At 35.4% G+C, this 27,359-nt stretch overlaps 1 protein-coding gene across 14 annotated transcripts in view; it reads right to left on the reverse strand.

Moving 5' to 3' along the window:
- Positions 1 to 152: 152 nt before the first annotated feature.
- Positions 153 to 27,359, reverse strand: part of LOC105328290 (hemicentin-1) — a 51,747-nt gene continuing 24,540 nt past the window's right edge. For 8 of the 14 annotated variants that reach the window (XM_066075858.1, XM_066075854.1, XM_066075857.1 and 5 more), the window contains 21 exons: positions 18,305 to 18,580; positions 17,716 to 18,000; positions 15,772 to 16,098; positions 15,208 to 15,342; positions 14,706 to 14,834; positions 13,990 to 14,265; positions 13,281 to 13,370; positions 12,984 to 13,160; positions 12,524 to 12,745; positions 12,253 to 12,351; positions 11,795 to 12,088; positions 11,137 to 11,328; positions 10,890 to 10,985; positions 10,509 to 10,793; positions 10,013 to 10,039; positions 4,734 to 4,856; positions 4,408 to 4,441; positions 3,970 to 4,130; positions 2,995 to 3,129; positions 2,441 to 2,476; positions 153 to 1,869 (listed from right to left, as the gene is read on the reverse strand). In XM_066075858.1, coding sequence (XP_065931930.1) covers positions 1,718 to 1,869; positions 2,441 to 2,476; positions 2,995 to 3,129; positions 3,970 to 4,130; positions 4,408 to 4,441; positions 4,734 to 4,856; positions 10,013 to 10,039; positions 10,509 to 10,793; positions 10,890 to 10,985; positions 11,137 to 11,328; positions 11,795 to 12,088; positions 12,253 to 12,351; positions 12,524 to 12,745; positions 12,984 to 13,160; positions 13,281 to 13,370; positions 13,990 to 14,265; positions 14,706 to 14,834; positions 15,208 to 15,342; positions 15,772 to 16,098; positions 17,716 to 18,000; positions 18,305 to 18,365 — 3,336 coding nt within the window. In that variant the 5' untranslated portion in view covers positions 18,366 to 18,580 and the 3' untranslated portion in view covers positions 153 to 1,717. Of the gene's footprint in view, positions 1,870 to 2,440; positions 2,477 to 2,994; positions 3,130 to 3,969; positions 4,131 to 4,407; positions 4,442 to 4,733; positions 4,857 to 10,012; positions 10,040 to 10,508; positions 10,794 to 10,889; positions 10,986 to 11,136; positions 11,329 to 11,794; positions 12,089 to 12,252; positions 12,352 to 12,523; positions 12,746 to 12,983; positions 13,161 to 13,280; positions 13,371 to 13,989; positions 14,266 to 14,705; positions 14,835 to 15,207; positions 15,343 to 15,771; positions 16,099 to 17,715; positions 18,001 to 18,304; positions 18,581 to 21,557; positions 21,706 to 24,341; positions 24,361 to 27,359 lie in introns of those variants that run through there. The other 6 variants (XM_066075861.1, XM_066075860.1, XM_066075863.1 and 3 more) reach the window with 6 other exon arrangements.

A 27,359-nucleotide genomic window follows, 5' to 3' on the forward strand; every position in this document is an offset into this window, starting at 1 on the left:
ATTTTTCGTCAAAAAAGGACGTCCATCAATCTTGTTTAATAAATGCAAATGGTGATCTAAACCAGAATCCTTTCTAATAACTTTGAAATTTCCTTTTACAGTTTTATTTTCATATTTTATACCGGTAATAATATGCAATTTTTAAAAACAGAGACTGTTTTAATAAACTTTAATAATTATAAATACAACTTTCTTGCACAACTTCTAAAATATAGTAATGACAAATGACTTCTAAAAAGGATGAACTTAAATGAAAGAAAGTTGAAAAGCTAAAAGTTTTTTGAAAAGGTTGAAAATACAAAAGATCATGCAATAAAAAAGAGCATCCTTCTTTACAACAGTTATCATTGGAATTCATATACTTGCTAAATAACATGGCAGTGTTGGAAACAGCTTTTACATTTTTCTTGGAGGAAGTTTTCTTTGGTTAAACATCAATGTATAAGACAGAGAAATTCCTCTACAGTGGAAGCCAGAGTCAGTTGTTGAAATACAAGATACACCTTTAACAAAGGATTAACAGGAAATGATAATTAATGAAGAGTTGAACTCTACACAGGTGGGCACTTTAGTCTTTGATTTCCTCTTTCTTTCTCTCCATCCATCTCTCACAATACCTGTATATACAAATTCATTCATTCTTTTCTCCCTCTCTTCCTCAATACACATATATTCTTCTTGTGCTGCAGTCAACTTGCATTCTACATTTCATCATAAACCAAGTCAAAATAATCTTTTCTATAAAACACAATTAAAAAAGAGCAAAGATTAAAACTTCCAATTTGTCAAGCAAGTCCAAAACTATAATTTTTGTCTCAAATTTCACTTTAGAACTGTGCAATATTGTCTCTAGTACATGGCAAGTCTATTGCAGTTTTGAGTATTTAAAGATATACATAATATAGAAAAATAAGTCTTTCAATTGAAATTTCATGGGAAATCTCTCACTTTTTCCCAAAACACACATTAACCCCCTGCACTCACTGTTGAGCTTTCACTCATTCTAGTTGCCATGGCAATATATGCAGTATGAAATGATGACAATGACCATGTTATACTGTGCCTCCATGTTTTAGAAATGTTTCAATGAAGTACTGTAGTTATGTGATACATGTCTCGTGTGTAGCACCAATACACATCCTTGTCTTTTTTTCTCACTTTTGTTTGAACAAAAGTCTGTGTCATAAAAATACACATTGAAAAAGCAAACATATCATATGATAGTAATAGTGAATACACTTTGTTCCTTTTTAAAGCGAGATCATACAGCATATAGCAGTATATGTACTTTGATTGCACTGGGTTATCATGTTTTGGTCTGTATACACATGCAGGATACATCCACAGTGAAAAAGAGGGAAAAAAGCACCATCTTTGAATAGTTGGAAGGTCAGCCATAGTTATTTCCCACAAGGCCTCAGTATAGACAACACCATAATGATGGGTCAAAATGGTGATGGTCTACATCCCAAGAATATGGAAGCACATGAGGTTCACAACATTCAGTAAGGTCACATTCATAAAGGCCACCAATTCAAGAGTTGCCATGTCATCTGACTAGAATTAGTTCAAGGTCAAATTCCCAAGGAATTGTTCTATCTGACCTTGACCATTTCAACCTGCAGATCAGTTCTGTCTTAAAATCACATGACATCTCCTCCTGTTCTGATTGGTTGATCTTTTGGATGAAGTAGGAAGTGTAAGACGGGAGAACACATCATACAACAACTTCGTAAATGACCTTTTTGGGTTTCTGTTGCTGTCCCTCGGGGGTGGAGTAGCCACTTTCCTGACCCCCCTTAGACAGGTCTTTTCTGTCTTGTGCCTCCAGAAAATGATGTGGGTCTTTCCTTGGTGTTGAGGGAGAACCTACAACAGACAAAGAACTGAGGTTACATTTATGCTCTATTTCTTCACCTTTTTAGGAGAATAAACACTTTATTTCAATACACATACAAAGCTGCTTTTTGAGTCATTGCCTTCAACATGAGAATCTGATATCTATGAAATATGACAATCCTTTTTGGAATGTAAATATCAGTGACAGTGTATATTTCGTTACCGATAAGAAAAAATACTGTGTGATAAATATTGGAAGGATAACAACCTTTTCGCATTAACCTTCAAAAGAACTTGGCTTTACTTTCAGTCATGCAACATTCTTTTTTTTATTTTGCCTGACAACTATGAATCTTTTCACATAGAAACTTGGTAGGAAGTTCATTTTTCATTGCTTATTAGTTGGAAAGAGATTGGAATGAAGTTGGCAGTGGAATTTACAGCTTATCATGTAAAAGATAACACCAGCTTGATTTATTCCTGATTAATCCCTTGAAGATTTTTTTTTTTGGGTTCTAATTTCAAAATTCTATGAAAAATGTGTTGACTGGAGAAACCATTACATAAATTGAACACTTTATCTTTTTTGAAAAACACTTACCATTGTGAACTCCATAATAGGCCTCATTCTTTAAATCTAGAAAATGAAAAGGCGAAAGGTTTATATGTTGAAATTGAAAGAGAAATAACATGTACTGTATTTTCCATTAAAATTAAATCAATTCATGAAAACAGGCAAAATCTGATTATTCTATGCAGCGCTGAATGAACTATAAAAATTACATCATAATGGACTCCATATAAATGAAAATGTCTGTGAGTAAATGATTCTTAAATATCAATGTTTCTTCTCTATTTTCTACTTTGGTACTACTCAGTCTGCATGAGTTCAAAATTCCCCACAACAACAAAAACTACATTAAAACACACCAAATACAGCACAAAACATGATGAATGACATGGGAAAGGGGGGTCTTGTGGGGGGACAAACAATGAACGCCACAGTAAGATATCTGAATCCAATATGGCTAACCGTTTTTCCCAGTTACTATAAGTAAGCTTAGCCTATGTAGCCCAATATATATATGTGTATGCTATAATAAAAGCCTAACCACAGCCCTTAGAGAAAGCATGGATTCTGGACTTGATACTTACTATGCATATTTCGCATGTTCATTTCATTTTCGTATTTTGCTAACTGAGAATCATATGAGGTATCTAGGGGGATGCTCCCATTATTAATGACACTTTGGTATTGTGGTGGTGGATCAAAACCATTTCCAAGTGAACCTGCAACATGGGGTCAAATGAAAGGTCAAAAGACGTGCATCAAACCAAAATCACGTGAAATTTATACGCCATCATGCATATACAGTTCCATTGGATAAATTTTACAAATTGAATATTCTTTGTGCTTTTTCATTCTTAAATGTATCATAAATGTTTCTTATAAATCTACATGAAAAATGCAGAAAAAAAATTAGGAGAGAAAACCTATCTAGCAAAATGGAGCAAGCAAGCATACAAAATTAATTTTCCTATGCTACATTAAAGTGATATATCCCATGCTGTGCAGACATTAATAACATGAATATAAACGAAACATATGGAGTGCTGTAATATTGGAAGCATTTTTTCCTGGTAGTCAATTACATCATTTTGCAAGGATTTAGAATTCATCAGCTGCAATGACTGCAGGGAAAAAAAAGTTTCCACCGCAAATTGCTACCAGTCGATTGACAATGAAATGCTGAACTGTGCGATATGTTTTTTGAATTCACTGTGTTAATGACATTGGGCAAGAAGCATGTGTGTACAATGTACAACATAGAAATGGGATTAATTATTCAAGGGCTTAAGCTAGACTTTGTATACATAGAGATGACTCTTCGTCAGGGATAATGAATAATAAAACATGCAACACACGTGCTCACATGGCCAGTCAAAGACAGGATGGCAAATAATAAAATCATGCAAAACAATTGACACTCACATTAAAGCATAAAGAACAACACATTTCTTTCAGTTTATCGATAAAATTTGAATTGGACTTTTTTTGTTTTAATGCAATGATGAAATTTTGACCAATCCTGCCGATGACTTGGACCAATCCGAGTTAGTTGTACTCACAATATGTATGGTTACTATTATTATAGTGACTAACATCTCGACTACCAGCTACACCCACACCACCAAGATGGAAGAAATCTATACCTTGATTGTCGGGCCCCCTCTGGGGTTTGGGTGGGCCTACTGAATTTCCATTGGTTTGAAGATTGGGCACTGGCCGACTGAAAAAGGAGGAGGAAATCATTAGGCATCATTTAGGGGAAAAAAAGAGAACATTTCTGTTGATATAAAACATTTTTCGCTTCAGTTTTCCTGATTACAAGGACACAATAGCCTTCAGGAGGAAAAGTAACACCCTAAAATCAACAGCTTCTCATGTTAATCAATCTTTTGTGTCAGTGGCAGATTAAGTTTCACACCAGGAATCAGCTAAATGTTGTAATATGATTTATTTAAACCAAAAAAAACCCCCCACAAACCCAGAACAAGGCAGCTTACCTTACAGTTGTAGATGAGTTGCCGTAGTCTTTTGCTGTCAAATGAAAACAAAAATAACAAAATGAGATTATTGTGTTCCAACAAAACATTGCATTTCAATACATACATATGTACATAACCTAACAAGTATCTACTTTAGATATCGATATAAAAAATGAACCCTACTTCTCATTACAAAACAAACAGAACCAGTCCACAATATTTGTAGTCTGCAACACTTGTGTGATTTTTTTTATTCTTGAGTAGATCTTGAGACAGATACACTCCGGCAGTGAATAGTCAATACCGGGACGAGCTACAAGGATCTACGTGTATAGGCTGCCTACCATTTGTTCTACGGCGACAGATGATGACAATGAGTACAATAATGAGACTGAGCAGGATGACGGCACAGATGACTCCAATGATGATCACCTCGGTCTCTGTCAGATCGGTTTTCTGAGATTGTCCTACAAAACACAACAAAGCACAAACATGAATCACCATGTTTAATAAATAAAGCAGAAAATGTCAACAAAACACATCTATTTTATCTATGTTCTAATACTACTGCATGAAAAGTGTTCCTTCAATATCTGCATTATTAGTGCAATACATAAGGTAAAGTTCATATTTCAAATCTTTGAAAAAGTTATGTTTTTAATGCCATATCTTTCATTCAAGACTGGTTTTTGGACTACCATTTATTCCTTTTGCCTTCCATTTTATTTACATTTTGGCAACAAATTAAGACAAAATCAGACACAAACATAGGAACATTAAAGTAAACAGTGATATTGGGCAGGTCCCCCCAGACAACACGGAGGACACAGAGCCCGTCAATCTGTCATTGATTCCACAGAAAAAGCCCCAGCTACTGTAATTTTTTGTTCAGCCCCCTAACAACACAAGCATGACAGATCCTAATTGGGACAATGAAAGCTGGCAACCTCTACTTTGCATTTTGTGGAAGCTTTTATTTTCGTGTTCCCACGCTTCATCAGTTGCCGACAGAAATTGAACACTCTTCCAGAGTGGTGTAGCATGACTTGATATTCATATCACTTTACATAATAAAACCTGTCAGAGTTTTTTCTCTCCTTTATCCAAGCCTGGGAAAGCAAGTTAGATGAAACCGATGTATTGTCTGATGAAGAATTAACCAACATTAGAAGTCGTATCAGAAGGGAGAGTATTGAAAGCAACGTCTCAGCCCACATCACAATACAGCAATAAATATTTTTCTTTCATTTTTTTTTTACATATGAAATTTAATAGAATCTGATAATACTTTACAGTCTGTCAACAAACTTTTAAAATTCTACACTCGTTCCTTCAAAAGTTTTTGTCATGACATACTATATATCGTTACATCAGTATAGGCTATAATATGACTGGCATATCCGACAATAAATATCACAGCACAAAGAGCGCATCACTCCCCAATGATGGCTAAGTAAATGCACGCTGTTTAAAATCAATAAAACATATTCATTCTCCACACAATCTTTAGATCACTCATTGTTAGTGAATTTATTGGCCATTATACCATGGTCATTTCTATGGAATCACACCAACAATATAAGCTATAAATACCTATAAATCGCATCAATACTTAAATTCTAAACAATGATGGAACCAGACTTACTTTTAACTAAATTCACTCCACTTTCTGTAGTGTAACTCATCTTGTTCAAATGAATTTGGTGAACAAAGGCAGCCCCAAGAGAAAAACCTCAGTCCATGTGTTGAACAGAAAATGGGGCACCAAACAGGGGGAAAAAGGAGGACAACATTAATTATTTACAGAAAATTATCCATGAAATAACCCCAATACCGATAAACAGAGACAAGAAACCCTAGCTCAAGTTGTGAGAAAGCTTGTATTGCTGAATTGTTAATGTCAGATCGTGTAATGAATACTTTTAAAGGTACAAAAAAGCAAATACACAACTTTGTAAGGTAGACGGAAGAACCCTAGCTGATCCTATGAGTCATCACTTCCCGTGTACCAGGTAAATCTCAAATACATATGTATTTCTGTTCCTATTTATTTGTTATGTGGGTCAAACCACAATAAATGTCTTTAGTTGTCGTGTCATTTAGTGTAAAAACATGCCTAAACTCCAAGTACCGGTACTCCTACACCTACAAAGGAATTACCCCCTCTTCTCCCCCATTCCCTGACAGACTCCTAGTGCTTCCAGAAACCAAAATTAATGCACACACTTTCACATGTTTAGTTTAATTTGAGCTTAACACATATACACAAGCAGCAGGGAAGTGTTGGGAGAAGGATGAGGGGGAAAGATTTTTTGTCAATGTTGGAACATTGCCATCTGGAGATGACCTTCATGCCTCACTCTACTACACTGGAGCCCTTTACAAACAGCTATCCCTTGTGTCAACACGATTTTACATTGACCACTTGGGTAGCTTGTGTTTCTAAAGGCTCCATGTGTAAACAGTCCGGGCACCTGATATCCTCCACCTCTTATAAGACCATCAATAAAAGTTTCACCACAGATTTCACAACGTCCGTCAAGTGGACCAATAAATAACACACATCTATCGGTGTCACTGACTTCTGTGCATGCACCTGTACAAATGTTTTGTTCCATTGGCCATGTGAATTTTGTTTTGTCATCCCCTTTTACTATCACTTGGAAAATGTCAGTGACTGCAAAATGATTATGCACAGAACAGTTTTTAATCTACAGATCCTTTGCCCTCCAACCCTTGTTGCTTAGCATTCTGAAGCACTTTCTAAACAGTGCTATTTGTACAAGCTGCAAAGGAGAAATTTGGCAGAGATGGATTATTAAACCCCATTACAAGACAAGTTGCTATCATCAATTATTTCTCACCCCCCCAAAAAAAAATTCAGACTTGCACTCTTTTTGCTTCATCTCCAAAGCAAATGGAGTGCAAAGACCTTTTGACTCCAGGCATCCTGCAAATACACAACATGCATCTTTTTCCAGGTTATGAATAACAACTTGTCATCTAAGGGAAAACAAGTGTAAAATCTTAACCTGCAGCACTAATTGATGTCAGAATGACCACATTTGATGTCCCTTTCTATCATCTCTCTAGCTAATTCTTCACATGGTACATGCCAATTTGACATCCTATATTGTACCTAAGCAACAAACCTTTCCACTTGATCACTGACCCAGATTTTATTTTTCCATTAAACAGGAATGTTTTTCAATTGATCTTCTTCGTTTCTGCTCCACTGATTTGGCTTATTTGTACGTTCTCAATCCCTATGTCTTAGACCTCAGTCAAGAAAAAACCTAAAATGTTTCTTTTTGTTCTTCCCAAACTCAGTTGACACATTATTTTTATGGAACCTTGTGTTCAGAAGCAATTACTTGAGTCAGATTTTTATACAATTGCTAACAATTTAAAACAGACCTTTAAAAACAGGAAAAGACACCAAAGCTGTTTTGGTGAAAATTAAATGGAGACCCTGGTGCTTAAAGAAGCCAAGATAATCTGATTATAAGGGATTATCCTTACTGTATTAATTAAGGATCAGTAAAGGAATTGTGACAAAGGATGACTTCACACGTTGCACCATACACTTACTAACCCCAGCCCAAGGCTTGCAGCAGAAATTATACATAGTGAGGTATACACTACACATACATGTACATTGTTATAAATAAACAATAACAAAGAAAAACATCTCTAAAAAAAAAAACCCCAAAACAAGACTTCCTTCAAAATTCACAATTCACAAAGAAAAAACCCTTACCAGACATTTTTCAATAAGATCTCTTTGGAAGGTTTTTACACTGACGATTTTCTTTATGTCAAATTTTCAGGACGCCACATGACTCTTTGATCACAAACTGTTATCACCAGACACTGAGTACCGTAAAAATACTGCCCAGGGAATCCCTCGCGCAACAGTCCTTAATTAATAAATTGCATCCACAGCATCAATTCACCAATACTGCACTAGAGACTAAAGGTTCTAAAATCCATTACAATCTCCCCCGAGACGGCGAGGTATGGTTCGTTCCTTTACACTTTGTTACAAGGATGGTCAGGTCGATCGTAGACAATCTGCCCCCGGGGTAAAAGCTTGTCCATTTACAAACAATCCGCCAGAGTGATTACAGAATCAGATAACATTAACTTCTAACGACTGCCTGTGCTCCAGTTTTGACGCTTCACTCACACAACTCTCCCCGCAGTTCAACTCCACGAGCGCAAGAATATCTGTGTGTACAGGTGTAACACAATGTCTACCGTTAATAATCAAACCAATAAGTAACACCAGCAAGACTAATAACGCTCTCCTTGATTATTGTTATTACTTATTTTCACGGGAAGCCATTTTTCCCATTCCAAATTTGTCAGGTAAAGGCCTGCTTCGCGAATGAGCTTGAAATAAAATAAATGTGTGCCACACGGGGTACTTGACAAATTAATATATAGCATGTACAAATGCTCAGCAATATTTTTCTCTGAATTAACTTGTATAGTAAACAAGTGTATAAAATATTGTGAAATATAGTAATGTTGTGTTGATAATGTGGCCAAAAATAAATATCCTTATTTGCATATCCCGCATGTGGCCCCCTTCTGTCACATTATGATCAAAACATCCAGGTGATCAAGGTGCTTTTCTACCAGGTAATACCTGTCCTCCCCTTTTACAAAAATAGAATGTTCGATCTGAAACGTCTTTCTATAGCATCATGGATCAATTTACTAGAGACTTGAGGGAATTTTTAAAACGTCCTTTTACAACATGTAAATAATATTTTGATGGAATAAAAAACCCCACAAAACACATAACCATGTTATAAAAACACCATGGGAGTAAACATTTCACGCTACTTAAATAGTAAACAATATTTAAAATTGAGATATAATTGCATCAATTAAATCAAGCTTATACCCTATTACCCTTGCATGTGCTATCTCGGGAGACCTTTCAGCTACCGTGACAATTTTCCCACAATGTTACACAAATTCTAAATGTCGAAAACTATTAAACAAATTATTGCAATGCTTAAATCTACAATTATCTATGTAGCCATGTACAAACTGTAAGCAAATAAGACTCCTTCACCACAAAGTGCTCAATGTCAGGTATTCTAAATAATTTTGAAAAAATACGGCTTTTCTCTCTCCCAAAAAATTGATACATTTTCTGGATAATCATTAAAAAAAACCCACCTTTTTGCTCTAACAAAAAATAAGTTATATGGATAACCAATAGGGGAGAGTCATAAATGTTCTAGGCTAATGTTCACTTATTCAAATTTGTTTTAAAAACATTTATCATGAATGATATTATATACGCAGCTGTAAGCTACAAGTGTATAGCATCAAAAGAAGACAAAGGAAAACTCCATACATGTTACAATGTACAGAATTAAAGCAGTTCATAATATTCCCACATTTTGTTAGCAAGCTTCAGAAAAATTGAGTGCCACAAAGGAATAAACCACTGTGTATAATATGATACAGTAAAACTCTACAGAGAAGAGCACACACACAAAGCTGACATCTGATTAAAAAATGAATATTCTCAGCTTCATTAAAAAGACACGAGAGTAAATAATCTGCATAAAATGTACATCTCAACATTGCTGTCACTTACTTTGGAAACCATATTGCAGGGAGTCACCTAAAATTTACAAATTCATTCTCGTATAAACAGCTGTATAGTTCTAACTAATCTATGCATAAAAGAATCTACCTTTCATCACATACCAGTAAGAAGATAAACAGATCTTATAATTCCAATTTCCATACCCTTCCCCATGATGTTACAAGTGTATTAAAGTGCTTGAAAAGCAACATCATCATTTGCAAAATGGATTTGATTTATAAAAAAAACCCCAATAATCAGTCATTTTGAGAAGCAATTAAGGAAAGAGAAACCCTTAACATAATAAACTATTTTTCATGTGTCAATACCTGTTGATTTTATGTGAATATCGCATTTTTACCGATTGCATCTAATGAGACAATCTAACAAGTATCTGTTACCTGACAAATGCCTGTATAGTACTTAATTTATGGATGTGATATTCTAAGTACCATGGTACATGCACCTGCTGACAAATCAGAAGACTAAGACTGTCTGTACTTACTGATTGATGCGGCCAGGTGGACCCCACAGACGTCCGGTCTAACCGACAGACAGATGGACACATTGAGGCGGTTGATGTTGTCACTCTGTAGACTCAGCTCCGCCGTCTCTTCGCTGGCTGGGAAACACTCCTTGCCACTCATTGGAATGGTCTGCCACGTGCTCCCTCCATTTACACTTATTTTCACTTTGACACAGTATGTAGAGTTCAGTGTAAATGGAATTTTTAACTTTTTGTTTTCGGCTGAGTAATCCGGTGTATTTTTTACTAATGGGAATGCGAAATCTGAAAGATATAATAAGAAAAGCGATCATTATTTGCTCTTCAATTGGGTTTGAAATGTAAAGCAGTGATATTGATGGTCAAAGAAAGATAACTCACCTTTGGTCTTGATAATTAGTTTTTGTGAGTTGTTCCCCTTTCCTAATGAATTTTTCCCATACACGAAAAACTGATAGGCCACTCCAGGCATTAAACCTTGTCAAAAGAAGATCAAGAATGCAGATTAAAAACTATCAAATCCCATGACCTTTCTCTTTTTTCAGGTGCATGCATCAACAAAAGTGACAATAAATACAAAAGATGAAACGTCGTTTTGCTTAAAAAATACAAAATCAACTAGTTTTACCAGTGATATTAAAACGAGTGGCAGCTGGTGGTGAGACAGTTATCTCCCCTGTGTAAATGGGAGGAACACTACTGGTGAAGTGGATAAAGAAGGACTGGGTCTCCCCGCCGTTGAACCCTGGGGTCCAGCCCATGTAGACTGACTCCCAGGTGTAAGATATCACAGACAGATTGTAGGGAGCCTCTGGTCGATCTGAAGGAGAATACAAGAATGTCAGTTTGAAATGAAAATTCACGGATGGGAGCATACTTAAAACAATTAGACATTTAGTCATACCCAATTCATGTTTCTCTTTATTATATCACTTGGTTACTTTACATTTTACACAGTGGTACTCAAATTCTACCTGTTTTATTAACTATCTTTAAGCATAATTTTACTATTCTAAAGTTTATTAATTCTTTTTTGCTCAGAGAATGAACACTACAGGATAAAATACTTTTACCTTCATAGTGTAGTGTTTTAAAGCTCTTTAGATTATAACAAGAATGCAGAAAAAAATGGACCAGACGGGATTATAGCTCAGGCCCACTGAATCTCAAGTCAGAAGCTCTGCCAACTAAGCTATCTGGCACAGGTATTCGATCCAGACTGACCCTCACAAGATAGAGCAGGGAAAACTCTTTATTTAGTTGTAAAGATTTGCTATGATACTCACTTTTAACAGTTAGGAGCACAGTTTTGTGGGCTTGGCCATTTGAGTTCTGAGCAATGCACACATAAGCTCCAAAGTCCCCGGCTACCACATCCCTGATGGACAGAGAGCCGACAGCTTCAGTGGGGCCCACCTGAGTGGTGGGGTCGACTGTGTACCGGGACCCTGTCAGGATGATCTTGTTGTCTCGGTACCACTCGAAAGTGGGGGCAGGGTAGCCTCTACCCCTACAGGTCATGGTAGTTGACTGGTTCACTGTGGTGGCCACCTTCTCATCAGTGTCCACAGATGGTTTGACTGTAAAGTGGAGAAAAAAATATTACCAGGAGCACAAATTCGAAAATGAACTTAAATCTATCTTCATAGAACTTTTATTACTGGTATCTCTTATTAATGGTAAAGAATCATAAAATCAACTATTTAATTAACACATCAAAGAAATAATGCCCTTTCATACTTACACATTATATAAAGCTCTAGGTTGTGTTGCTCCCCTCCCAGTAATTCTCGACAAGTGAAATTGCCAATGTCATCTACCATCAAACCTTGCCTCTGAGTACCTGTTATAAACATGCACAAGACTAAATGTATGAATTTGGAATTTTTTTTTTTATCTAAAATGAACATTCATCAATAAATCAATCACTGAGAACATTTAATGATCTTCTGTCTTTTCTGTTGGTGAGATAGAGTTACCTCCCTTTTAACACACTAAAATAAAGAAATACTTGCCAGCAAATCTGAGCTGTGAGATGACCAGCTTGCTGTAGGTTTCCACGGGGGTGACTGACTCTGTGATGTTGTACTGGGGCCCTGACTGGATGACCTTGCCATCCTTCAGCCACTCTATCCTGGGTTTGGGGAGTCCCCTCACCTTACACAGGACGGAGTAGGTGGGTTGGTCAGACGAGATGGTCTGGCTGGTGGGGGGATACTCTACGAATTGTGGGCGCTCTGAAATCATTGATCACACTTTAATTATTACAAAAATTCAACACTCCCCAATTTTCGATAATCTAAAATATCTCCTTTTATTCAAACTAACTTCAAAAAATTTCCCTCAATCCGGTATATAAACTAATAAATTGGAGTTATTGTATTAAAAAATCAATAAAACTGCAAATTAAAAGTTTGAATAAATTAGCTTTATTTCAATTTTTTTTTTTATATATTTTCTGTCCCTATTCCATACCTTGCACTTCTATAATGATGGTAGATGTACCACCGTCACCCGCCACATTAAACGGAGTACAGGCATACTGTCCATTGTTATTCAATCTCGCTGAATCGATTGTCAGTGTGGCTCCTTGTTCAGAAAACACTTCATTGCTTCCTATTTTTTTCCACCTATACTTAGGTGCTGGGTATCCTAGAATAACAAAAGAAATTCACTTCTAATGAGGCACCAAAATAAAACTGATCAAAATTCAGATGTATTTTTGTCAGCTGATTAAAAAGAGTTATCTCTCTTTTGCCCCTATCCACTCACCTTGACTGGAGACAGAACAGGTAAGAGAGAGGGTGTCTCCAATGTTCACAGGGTTTGAGACAGCTTTGATTGAAGAATATCCAGGTTTATCTGCAAGAAAAGGCAAAATAGGCATAGACAACAGTACCTGTATATTTTGATTACCAGTATGTGTGAAAAGAATATGGAAGACTAAAAATATCCCCCTTTTATGTTCCTTGAAATGTTCGATATCTTACTTATATTGATTATAATATGCATCTTTCATTTATTTATTGTTAAAAAATTTGTGAACATATAAACCAATCAATATGCGATGTGTCATTCATCACTGTGTTCTTTTATTTGTTAAACGACCCAATTCGATCTCAGACGATTGCCAGTTTGAGTCTACTATTTTAACTATTTCTTATGTATCTTAATAATAATTTCATACAGCATTGTGTATTTTTCCTTAAATTACAAAACCGTGCATTGTTGATTGTCAACAGAAATACTTTACAGGTGACGTCTGACCTTACCAGTTAGATATATTGATACATGTACATTTATTTTACAATCTGAAGTTGATTTGAGGAGTCTACTGACCAGTCTGGATTTTAACTAATATTGGTTGCATATTAAAGGTATTTCCCTTATTGGAAAACATAACCAACTTATCAAGTTAAGCCTCTACATTGACACATTACAAAGACCAACAATATTCATGAAGTTGAAGGAAAATACTAACACTGGACATGAACATAGGTGTAGGCCAGTTTTTGATCCTGTATGGGAGCTCCCCCTGAAGGCTCCAGTCGATACACCACAATACAAGTATAGTTCCCGGCATAGGCCTGAGTGACCGGGGAGGCCGTGAAGTTGGCGGAGATGGACTCCCTGGAATTGTCTAGCTTCTTCCATTTCACCGACAAGGGTGGAGGATTGGCGTCCACGGCACAGTGAAGGTGTAGCTCACCGGTCTCATTGACTACAACAGTGGCTGGGACGGTGATAACGGGCTCATCTGTAATAACAGTACACACATATTAACAGTACACATATAACAGGTCAAATCAGTAGTGCTTTTGAACAAAGTACACTCCAACAGTGAGATGAAAGTGGAACTGATTGTTCTAGAAATCTTTTAATTAATCTTATTTTCAAATGAATAAGAAATTTTTAAAAGAAAATGATAGTACATAAACTAATAATAAAAGCAGAATACTGTAAATTTCATATATTACCCGAGTACTTAATTCCACGATCCCGCTGGTTTGTAACAAATTGCGTGAATATAAAATTGCAAACGCTGAACTTTTCTCCTTATCTCTTATAGTTTTCAACTCTCAGAAAATAAATGGCAAGATTTTAAAATCCGCGAAGGACGCTTCTCGCGATTTTAGGCGGATATTAATTCTTCACGTTTAATTAGGAATTTACAGTAGCAATCAATGCTGTACTCACAAATGACCCTGACAGTGGCACTGTCGCTGGCGGACAAGGTTTGTCCATTGACAATGTTGGAGGCAGAGCAGGTATACTGGCCGGCAGCTGTTCTCTCAACGCTTGTAAATGGTAGCACTACGTCCGTGTCTGTAATGTGAAACAAGAAATCATCATTACCATTACAGAACAGCTATTGCATTCAAATTTACATACAATGTATATTTAATAAATATCATTGGTAGTTTTTGAAGGATCTTGACAGAACAATTTGCTAAATAAGTAAAACACTGTGTATAAATACAATTTTTGCAACATTGTATAATACTTTATTGCATCATTGAATGTGATGTAAAACAAATCAGCTTTCTCATCAGGCGATAAATATATAAAGAAAACAAAACCAAATCAGTGAAAGAAAAAAAATATACCACAAGTATAATTATATTGTAAAATTTGACAAATGATATGTATTTACCAGGAATTTCAGAGAAAGAGAATGTAAAAAAGAAATCCTTTTTACTTGTTAACGTTTGGGTGTCTTTTTGCCATCTGACCCTGGAAACTTCTGGATTAGCACTAACGATACATCTCAGCTGTTTGGATGATCCAAGGAGAATGTTCAGGGGGGAGGGCTCCAGGGTAATGCGGGGTTTATCTGTACATAAAAAAGACCAAGTTATCCCATGCTCTTCAATTCCTCAAATAATTGCATCATTCCAAGGTTTATTGATAAAACCAATTTAATTAATGCAGATTCTTCTAAGCTTGCTCCAGTGCATAAAATCAAATACTTGACTTCTTTTCATCTCTTGTGAATGATAATTTCATTACAGTATTGCTTAATACACATTTCCTTGTCTTTTATACATATTCAATCTGATGCTTATCAAAGCCTACACAATATCAAAACTTAATAAAAAACATTCTAAAATGTATAAACATTTAAAAAATAATGCTTTTTAATTCTGTCCCAGAAAAGAAAAATATGAACCTCGTACAAAACGATGCACTAATTAGATTGCACATTTACTTAAAAAAGGAATACCGGTAATAAAAACTTGGTGCAAAATGACGATACACTTACATTGCACTTGTACTAGGAAAGGGACTTTGCTGGGATTATTGAGGTTGACCTCGTTCCTAGCAGAGCAGTAGAAGTTCTTGTTATGGTCAGTGTACTGGAGCTTTATGATCAGCTGACTGGTGACCTGTGTCTCTATATCTCCGTGTCCGACGGACGGCTGCTCTATGATCTGGGTCGTGGAACTGTCCAGTAACTGGGCATCCTCTCGATACCATGTGATCTCCGGGCGGGGGTTTCCGATGGCGGAACAGGTCAGGGAGATGTAGTGTCCTTCGATCTGTGATGCCGTGGTGTCGTTGGTTACAACAGAAATATTGTGTGGAGGAACTGGAATAGAAGCAGATAGTACTTATATCTCCTTTATAAGGTTAATCTCATTAGATTCTGTAGTGGCTCAATGTCTTCAAAACTATACTGTGGAACTACATGCATAGGAATTGGAGATGGCTTAATTTAGTGGATTTCTTGGGAACCCCTCATCCATTATTGTACAAATACAACCAATTATGAAATGCTGTCTTTATTATTCATGCTACTAAATAGCCAATCCAAATACCGGTAACTATACTTCAATCCCCATCAACCTCAAAGAATTTACTATCAATGAAAGTTGCCTCTTACAAATTCCAATGCTTTAATGGTGTATGGAGAAAAAGATGTAACATACATTCACTGATTTTTTAAATAAACTCCCTATATAGTTCTCTAAAAAAAAAAAAAAAACCTGCCAAGTAAAACCATGTATTTAACTGAACTGCACAGCGTAGATATAAAAAGAAAACCTAGCAGTCAGACATACTTGAGTGATAAAGTGTGAAAAGTGACAGACAAGTCTATGACATCCCACCGGCAAGGGTTAACTATATAAAACAATTACAAGTGGCAAAGCATTCAAAGAGCTATAGCTTATGAGACTTGCTTGAAATGGTCACACAATGAACACTGAACAGAGAGTCTGCTGTGCAGAACTGTATTCTTTATATAAAGTTACCTCACCCATTATGCTGTTACATCAGTAACTCTTTGTTTTCATCAACCACTAAATGTAACAAAATACCCTAGATTACAATCTCACCACTGGAAAACCATATCTAAGTTAAGAAAACCTCAACTGTTTTATTTCCCAGACTGAAATTCTTCCTGCGGATTTATGGGGATATCAAACTCTCTCCATGTCTTCTTATTCTGTATCATTTCCTCAATTATTTTTTGAAGTTAAAAATAGAGGTGTCTATCCTGACTTTACACAACATCAAACAATTTACAACAACCTTCTATTTTGTTTTTGTAGTACAATTAACTGCATACACCCAAGATAGTTTGCCCTCATCATTGAATCTAAGTATAAAACTTACTGTACAGTGTATATATAATTGACTTTTATCCAATGACTGTAGGTACAACTAACTTTATACACAACGAGATATCCTTTCTCCATTCATACATTTAGATATCATATCCTTATCCACTGACTGTAAGAACAACTTACTGTATACATTGAAATATCCTATCTCTTTTCACTGACTATAACTACACTCAACTATATGCAATGAGATATCCTTTCTCTATTCAAACATTGTGTTATCCTTTCCCTGACTATAAGTCCAACTGACAGTATACATTGAGGTATACTTTCCTATCCACTGAAGGTTATTACAAATGAGATATCCTTAACCTACTCACTGACTAAGACAAGTACACCATTCTGTATATGTTGAGATATCCTTTCCCTATTCATCCATTCAATGGCATTGAGATATCCTTTCCATATTCTCTGACTGTATAAGAACGACTTAAAGTATACATGAAGATATCCTTTCCCTATTCTACTATAAGAAAAACTTACTGTATACATTGAGATATCCTTTCCCTATACTACTATAAGAACAACTTACTGTATATATTAAGATATCCTTTCCCTATTCTACTATAAGAACAACTTACTGTATACATTGAGATATCCTTTCCCAACAGGCTGAAGATTCTGTACGCTACATGTGTATTCCCCTTGGTCTTCTTTTTTAACATTGCGGATATGGAGGTTGAAATGTCCAGTTATGGAAAACCGGGAGTCTGTGGTCATGGACACATTGTTTACAAACAGAGTCCCACCGGGACGAGTCCATGTGGACAGAGAAGCTCCAGAGAAGTTACAGATAAACTCTGCGTCGCCTCCAATGACCGAGTTTGTGTCCGCTGGCTGTTCTATCCATGCTAGGGCCAGAACATCTACAATAAATAGGTTTGGTCCTGAGTTAATTTTGAATTTCTTGAAAAAGACGGAGAAAAGGTTTGGAATTACATAAAAAGACTTAAATAGAGTTTATGTGATTAATTTCTTGAATAAATGCATAATTATACATTGTTATCTTACTACAAGCAGTTAATCAAATGCATTTTTTAATTAATACAATTTCAAAAAAATTCATTCCTTGAATGCTAAAGAAATATAACTGTATGTTACATCTTGACTAAAACGTTACGTTGTTAAAACTATACACTGAATCAAGCAAGAGATCAAACTGAAGGTTACCTTGAGCACTGGACAATATAACTAATGTTATCCAGGCGATGTGGTGAATTCTACATGACATTTCACAGTAACTTGTATCATAATCAGCTAATCCCCACAGAGTCAAATCAACTTTTCTTCTCAGATCACATCCAAATAAGAGAATATCACAGAAGTACTATTGGTGCTGAGAACTTAAGAAATGAGTCCACACTCCAGATGAATTTGGATCTTTCTTGTTCAATTCTTCTTTTTTTTATCAACACTTTCTTTCTCCTTGCAAGTCCTTTCCTTCACCTGTTGAAAATTAATGATACAAAATTTATGCAAATTGAAAATGAAAAGCATATGCAAACAGACAGGTTGTCTGGCCACAGAAAACGACATAAACAATGACAGTTTGGGGGATTTTAATTTGGTGCTATATGGTTGAGAAAACAGTGGTCGTCCAGATGAAAGACGGGCTAGGGTCAGTGTTTATGTGATTAAAATTGTTTGTTGTTTTATGATAGAGACTGTGATAAGACCCCCCCCCCATAAACTGTCCACTTGAATCCCTTCTTTCTTCCTGTTTAGTACACAGCAAACTAAAGCAGGTGTCAAAAACATCTTGTTCCAATAGCTAAATTGCTCTTGCTGCAATATCTATCCATGCCTTAGGTGCTGAATGTTGATTTACAGATTAATAGGTGCTGTCGATGACCACCAATTGTACTGATATATGTTTGTAAATATATTGTAATGAATCCTGTGAAAGTATGAAATGTCTGTTATAGCGAGGATGGGAATAAAAGACTTTTTAATTCATTCTACAGATGTAAATATATAAAACACTGCCATTTTCGGCTTTTCCCAGAAAGAGGTAGATGGAGAGTAGTCCTTTGCTCAATAACAATCAAATATATGAATGCTGCATATTATGCAATTTGACTTCCAGTGAATTGATTTTTGTTTTGAATCACTTCACTTCCATCAATATTTTTTTTCATATGATTTAATAGGACATTGTTCTGTCCATCAATACCCTATTTAATAAATATGCTTCTGAATAAATCATAAAACAATCCAATGATTTAAAACTGGTTTGTATAACAGAAAAATAAAAATAAGGGATCATGTGTCTTCCAATCAATGATTCTAAAGAAAGTTTTATTTGGCACATATCTATAAAAGGGGGTACAATATGTTATCTGCAGGAAAGAGAAACCTGGTAACAAGCTTGTGTTCCCCTTTCTTTACTGTCTCAAGGCTTATCTTATAGTCTGTAAAATTTGTCTTTTACAATGCTAAAATCATCACTTGAGGGTCTCCCGTTTCACGGCATTGTTAATCAGCAATCGATATTTAATTAAAGCCTTCCCTGTCTAGCCGACCATCACCACCTATCTAATCTCTCCTTCTTTAATTCTTTTTGATTTTCGGGCCATGTCCATAGCCAGTCTCTACCTGAGGGTGCCTGCAGGCCAGTAAGAATGGATTGTGACCAGCTGAAGTGTTTTATGGCCCCTTGTCTATCCATGATCTTCAAAAACTTAATTGATGAACAATTGGACTGGTTTCTTTTGACAAATTGTCGGTGGTGATGATCACGATCTGATCTCTGCAATGACTGTGTGCTGACAGTGTAATGAAAGGGGGATGATTTAGGTGTCCCTAATTTACACTTTCTATAACATTCAATATTACCCAATCTACATGTATATATGTACACCAATTGAAGTAATATGCATGTGTTCTTCATCATAATTCAATGCGTGATTTTCTTTGAATAGAAAAAAATTAAATTGCTTACAAATATTGAGAGAAGTTTTCTTTTGCAAATTTTCTTCCTGTTCAAAACCCCACTGAGCAAACAAAACATCCGATCCTTTTTACGACTTACAATAACAAATTTGGCTAAAATTCATTTATAATGATCTTAAAGCCAGCTTAAAAAGGATATCTCCATAAAAACTACCATGAAAAGAACATCCACAATTCAATTTACATTTAAATTCAGTTTGCAAACCCTAAACAGAACAACAACCCTAACTCCTTTTATTGAAGAGCTCTCAGAAGTCATGACATCATTAAACCCAGGACAGTAAAACCAGTCATCACAGCATGGTCTGCAGTTTATGGTACTTTTACTGCACTTCATAAGGTCCACATAAAGATTAGAAGAGAACTCTATCCCCAGACAAACGGGGCTGATTTTTATGTGTTCTTGGCTTGCTGGTGTTCCCAGGGAGGTTATTGATAAAGAGGTGGGAATCCCTTTATACTGGGAGGCGATAACAGCTCACACATGAGGGAGCTTTACACTGGACGGACATTAAATATCGGCCAGTCAAACCGACAAAGAGCTACAAAGACTAATATTTCTAAAATAACGGATAAAATATACACAATTTTCAGGAAACATTTTTTCCTTCAGGAACACACACTGACTGGAAGGTTTTTGTTAAAATTTCACTTGCATTCATGCACATATAATACCCAATTCATCAACATTACTTGACTTGTATCCAGCATCAATAAGGAGACTGAGCATATAGAAATACTTTGATATATTCAAAGAGAGAATTTTGAAGTATTTCCACTTGAGAAGAAAGGAAGTGGTCAGTAGTGAAACAACACTGTAGGGGCCGTTAGAAGTGGTCAGTGATTTTATGCCACCTGTACATCATTACACCTGTCTAGAGCTGTGTTCCTAAGTGACAAAGACATGACCACTATCCTGTTCCAAGCAGTTATGACAAACCATACAACCATTTTTTTTGTTTCTCATTCACTTGATTCATAAGTTAACACCGTAATTTACACAACTTTTGAAAAAAAAATTTCCCCTTGATCATTTCAAAATGATAGTGGCAGGTTTATTTTGATGAATGCTTAATACCAGGAAAAGAAATTTTAACAATTAGTGCTGACATGAGTTACATATGTTATGAGATCAGTTTGATATCAATGCAAGGTGAAACACAATTAATTATTTCCATCACTGTTAAGTCAGTTATAAAATGAAAAAGATGACACTTAATTCAGTGATCAATCTCAATGAAAGACAGAACTCCTGCTTTTTCTATAAAGAGATGACTGTCAATCATTTAAAGAATTATTTTCCTTTGGAATACAAATTCAGTTTTGCCATTTTAAGTGCCTATTATAAAAGCAATAAATTATACTTAATCATTAATGTTTCTTCAAACAAACACTAACATGTGGATAATAGAGCAAACATCAATAAATAATGATATCAATAAAAAAAAAATAAAAAGAAACAAACTGTTACCTGAAGTTTCTGAATAAAAATATATAATCCAGTAAAAAAAATAAATCAGTTACAATATTGGATCCTTTAAAAAAAAATAGAAGTCACAATTGTGTGTATATCGAACAGCCAATATATCCTGCAGACTTGATCACAAATAAAACTGTGTCTGTCCAATGAGCTGTGAATGGCTAGCATTCATCATAGTTGTCAATCATTACACATCATCCCTTCTGTCCAAATGTTTATTGCATGTCCAATGCAGATTCGCTGGAGGGTCAAAAGGGGAAACTCTCTGTCCATGCAATAATCCTCTATCTGTTTTCAATATCTGAGTTGTTCCAGTAAATAGAACCATTCTCCCTAAAGTCATAACTGTCCATATACTGTGGATGTTCACTTGAAACTGTTTGGAGTGCTATGACAACCAAATTATCTTATTAGCAGTAGTTTTCATGTCATAATGGTATAATCTTTTTCATTAACAGGTTAGAATCTTATGAAAGAAACTTTTCCGACAGGGAAGCAAAAAAAAAAATCATACCAAATGTCTTAGCTATTGAATAGAAAATTATTTCTCAAAAAAAGAAAATTAAAAAAATTGCAGGTTGGGAGATCTACAAGCAAAAGGTTTTCACCAGTCGGCTGGTTGTACAATCATGTATTACAATTTACTGAATTTTACACAAATTATGATCAAGCTGATATGATGCAATAAAATAATTCCTTGTTCCTATGATCAATATTAATTTTCCTCTGATGTAGTAATACAATACTAATAGTTAATTCCTTACGAATGGTATTAACACGAGCCAGAGCTCAGTAAATTTCTACCTGCAAAGCAAGCCACACCCCTTAAATCTCGCATCACCCACAGCTTGTATGAGAAATGCTCTCAAACCGATGTTATATTGATCAAATCCACCAGTGTTTTCTAGATTTCAGCCAGCAAAATATTTATTCAATTTGCCTTCAAAGATGTCTGGATTGTCCATAAACCTCCCTGGTCAACTAATTAAAAGGAAGGCCCCGCTACATATCTTATCAAGTCTCCTCAGCATCAGACAACTTCTTTCACTTATAGCTAATATATTCTTAATCGTTGGAGAATGTGTGATAGGGATGCTATTTGATGAGTCTATATAAACTAAGTACCTGAGTAGCGTACATTTCAAAGATGTAACACTAATGTCATTAACGACTCATAGATTACTAATATTGTTTAATCATGTTCAGCATTTTTATATATTGACACATAAGTTCACATTCATCTACGTAATATATCTGTTGTTACATAAGCAGTCTTGACTCTTCATAAAACACATACCTGACACACTACATCTTTAAAAAATAAGCACCTGGTCTATTTTATGTACATGAGTACCTGGATAATCTATTTTACATACATGTATATATATGTACTTCGTTTTATCAATGCAGAACTGGTCCCTCAGTCTGTTGACCTGCTTACATAAGGGGGTACTTTTTACAAACACATAAGGTGTGACTTAATTGGAGTATAATTGGAATTAGATGTCCTGTGCCTACCCAGCCTGCCTGGGGAGGTATTGATGTTATGTAGTAATACACTACAATAAGGACCCAGTCACTGGGGCTAATCAGCAATTTATTACCACACATTTCATTTTCCCCTCCACTGCTAGAAAAGATTGCCTACCCCTGACTGTATAATCTACTTCTATAATCCGATGCTGACTACCAACTTCACACTGATAAAATCGACAGAATAAAAGGACTTCAGGTATTCATCAGGTTTACCAGGGGACAGTTCATAGAAATTCCCACTTACTGATTATTATATGGAAGTTATCATGGAGGTTGGAAACCAAGTACATTGTGTCATCAGTTTGTATTGTCTTTAAGGAGTACTTGTAGCATTAGGATTCACCAGGTGTCAATCCAAAGTCATCTAAAATTTACACTACATGAATTACATTGGTTCCTTATCTTTGTCCACCCCCTCATTACCCTTCCCATGTATTTAATCCGTCCCAGACACCCCATGAAAGAATTACAATAAACCACAGAGAGACAAAATTAATTTGAATTCTGAAGAAATTCAGGCTCTCTCTATCATTGTCATAGTAACACTTGCTCCAGCTGATATGACATAATATCTCATTTACCAGCAGCCTTGTCACTGAGAGGGCATTACGCCACTAATATCGAGATGTTGTGACTAAACATCAGGCAATCCGATACCACACCCAGTTAAAAGCAATAGCATTTCCTCTGTATAAAGTAATTATTTTTTTTGACAGAATATGTGGTATTTTTTCATATAAAAAAGATCGTATCAAATTATACTTGCTGCACATCATCAAAAACACAGGCTTTTCTGTCCTTCATGTCAGCTTGTCGTGGACTCATGAGCTGTTCTATGAAATTTAATAGTCCCTTTGTTCAATGTCCCTTTGAAGCACGCTTCTTACAAGATGATCACAAGGTGTTATAGGAGAACACAAAATGCTGGAGTGGTCCCCCTTTACCGTAAATGACTCCCAATGGTAGCTAGCTACCAGCAGCTCATCTCTTCATTCTCTAGTATCATTTAGCACACAGTATAATTTCATTGTCAGTCAAGTGTCTGGTCAAAATGTTAATTGGTCCTGCATATGCAAATATTAATATTGTCCTCATATTAAATCATATCCCCCTAGGATAGAAACAGCATTTGACCTTTCCAACATAAACCAAATTCATTGGCAGTGGCACGTATGTTAATTCATTAGCCTTTATTAACTCCAACCCTTCCCAAGAAGAAAAATAATGTTTTTAGTTTACCTGCTATTATTTTAATCCATACACAGATACAAGGTATATGTATTTATAAATATCCAGTCTATATCAATAATATATTTCATCACTTTTCACTTCAGTAGCAAACTTGCTCCGTCTATGAGTCTAACTGTACTTTTGATGTCCATTCCCCCCTTCATCAAATCAATCTTTTGAAAGACTAAATGAAACTCTATATTGAATAAGAGTGGTCCATATCTTTCTATCTCTAGAACTTATCAAGACATTTCAGAACAGCTGTAGACATTCATCAGTGGTATCAGAATGATTTTTGCAGATCATAAAAGCTAAGTGTATCTGCCCTGTTTGGCCGTTATATCTTTCCAAGAGCTCCAGGATACCCTAAATCCGACTCTCGAACAATCCTCCGATTTATCAATTTATCAGAAAAAAAACTTCAAAACCTCCTGAGAAAACAAAGTTGTCAGCCCTAAACTTCATCAAACTCTGCTTTTCAAATTCATTGAAAGTGCAGTGAAATCTCCGAGTAGATCCTCGAATTTGTTCAGTGCACCTATTTATCAATCCACTCAACAATGGGTGGGTACAATTATATGATTTAATATTGCAGCAATTTATTATTTTCAGAAGTGCTGGATATGCTGATACAAAGGACAGCAATAGGATACTCTTGTCAACAGAGACATGTGTATTCACCATAGGGCCGTTTTCTTTCTAAGATTTATGTGATCAATTTCAATATTAGTCCTGCACAACAAATCTCTTTATCATTTTGATAAGAAGGTAAAATTGGCGAAATACATGTTTGAAAATGGAGGAAAGGATGGTTTTAAAATTTCCTGATTGCTAGTCTTTATCTTCTAATTTCTCAAGAGGGAACCAATGATGACTGACCAAAATGGACTGTCACACGTTAAAAGCAAACACACACAACAAATGATAATGGTTTTATTGAGCACCTAAAAGGGTCATCAAGAGAGAATATTCTCTGTCCCCCTTCAATATGCTGTTGATTTAGTCTGCAAATACTGAACATAGTAAAGAATAGAGAAATCCCCCAACCTGCTGAGACAAATATTTAAAACTGTGTATTTCTCCTTTTCTGAGTGTTTCTTAAACATTTAAAAAAAGTAAAGAAATCCTGCAGAGTTTTAATGGTCAAATGTATTGAATGATGTATGGGATATGGGTGTACCGGGGATTTATCAGATTATATGATTGAGGACTTCGCCTCTGTACAAAAGCAGACTTGTGGAGACCCACAAAACACTTTTGTCCTGAATGAAACTTATCCCACTCAATGTGCCAAGATGAAAGACATGTGGAATTTCGCCCAATGAAAATTCTCAAAACCCCTTTTCTGATCACTTAGAATTACTATGATATAACGAATGCATGCATCTTTCACTGGATAGTTTTATCTAACAAAAAATTTAAAGAATATATCGCAAAATCTCAATGACAGCTCTTTTGAAATGATTTTCTAAATCCAGTTTGAATAAAACTATCAAATTTCTTGGGATTCAAACCTTGGTTCATATTTCCTATAAAACGATTTTAAGTTTATACACACAATTTTTTTGTGTGTTCAGATAATTTAGTAGACTATATAATGTCCGATGCAGAATAATTTATGAAAATTTATGAATGCAGATTTCCACCGTTACTAGACCATTTCAAACGGCCAAAGATATTTCCTCGTATTACCATGTTTTATGAAAATGTAAATGTCAAATCCATTGTGATAAACATATGTTAATAAGACTTAACTGTCACCAGGTCTTTTATATTAACGGGTCACATACACACACACAAAAATACATTTACAGTTTAAAAAATATTTTTTTTCGGTAAGAATATCTTAAAACATAATGAGGTTTTAATTATTTAGATATGTCCAAAATCTAAGTAATGGGTGAGTATGAACTTTTATTCTAAATTGTATTTTAAAATTGTTTTCTGTTTGGAAAAAAAAAACCACAAGAAAAATGTTCATGTGCAGCTTGGCATCTGACAGTGTGAAAATATACATGAATTTTTCCAGGAACTTGGAAATAAAATTTATTTCAATACATGACTGCTTATACTTTTGTATCTACTGCATGTAAATATGTTGTTTCAGTAGTTAAATTAATTTATTACCTAATCAAATGGATTTTGTTGTTTTATTACAAATTAAATATTTGCGTCTATTTTGAACTGCCGGTCAATAGACTGCGATCTATTAGACCGCCGGTCAATAGAATTCGATCTATTGGACCGCCGGTCAATAGACTGCGATCTATTGGACCGGCAACGTATTTCAGAACTTGGGTATGTTGATGTTACATCCTTTCGATAGTTCTCAGGGAATGTATATTCCTATACATAGACGCTGTTTTAGTACTTGGTGAAACCAAATTAATGTTATCAAAATGGAGTATCAAATAATCAACAGTTTTAAAGCTTTATATAAGGTAAAAGACTATTTCAAATCTAATGGGTTGAAGACTCCCCCTTCTTTGTGTAAACTATTACTAAATTGAGATGTTGTAATGCATGCAACAGGTTTTGTGCATGTAAAAGATGAAAAAAAAATCTGAGTATATTGCATAATGGCACGAAAACCATCTGCAATATGCAAATTGTAAACCCCGAAAACTGAATAAGGAATTAGGTAATAAAACAATTATTTAATGCTTGAACAGTCAATAGACCAGATTTTTTCCCCTTGGTGCAGGGAACAGCTCAGTATGATCTATTGCCCTCGGCCGTTGGCCTCGGGCAATAGATCATACTGAGCTGTTCCCTGCACCTCGGGAAAAATATTCTGGTCTATTGACTGCTCAAGCATTAAATAATTGTATAATATGCTTCATTGTAGCTTTGAGAAATTTCCTACTATTCACAGACCCTGTACATGATGATTTGATGCACAGCTCTCCGGATTAAATTTGCCATGAATATATCCCACAATTCCAGTTGTAAGGTGCGACCTTTCTTGTAATCCTGCCTAGTTTTATCCGATTGCCAGTTAATATTTTCCCTGCATTGATTATATTA

Source organism: Magallana gigas, chromosome 2, assembly GCF_963853765.1.
Source record: "Magallana gigas chromosome 2, xbMagGiga1.1, whole genome shotgun sequence".
In the NCBI taxonomy this organism is placed as follows: Eukaryota; Metazoa; Mollusca; class Bivalvia; order Ostreida; family Ostreidae; genus Magallana; species Magallana gigas.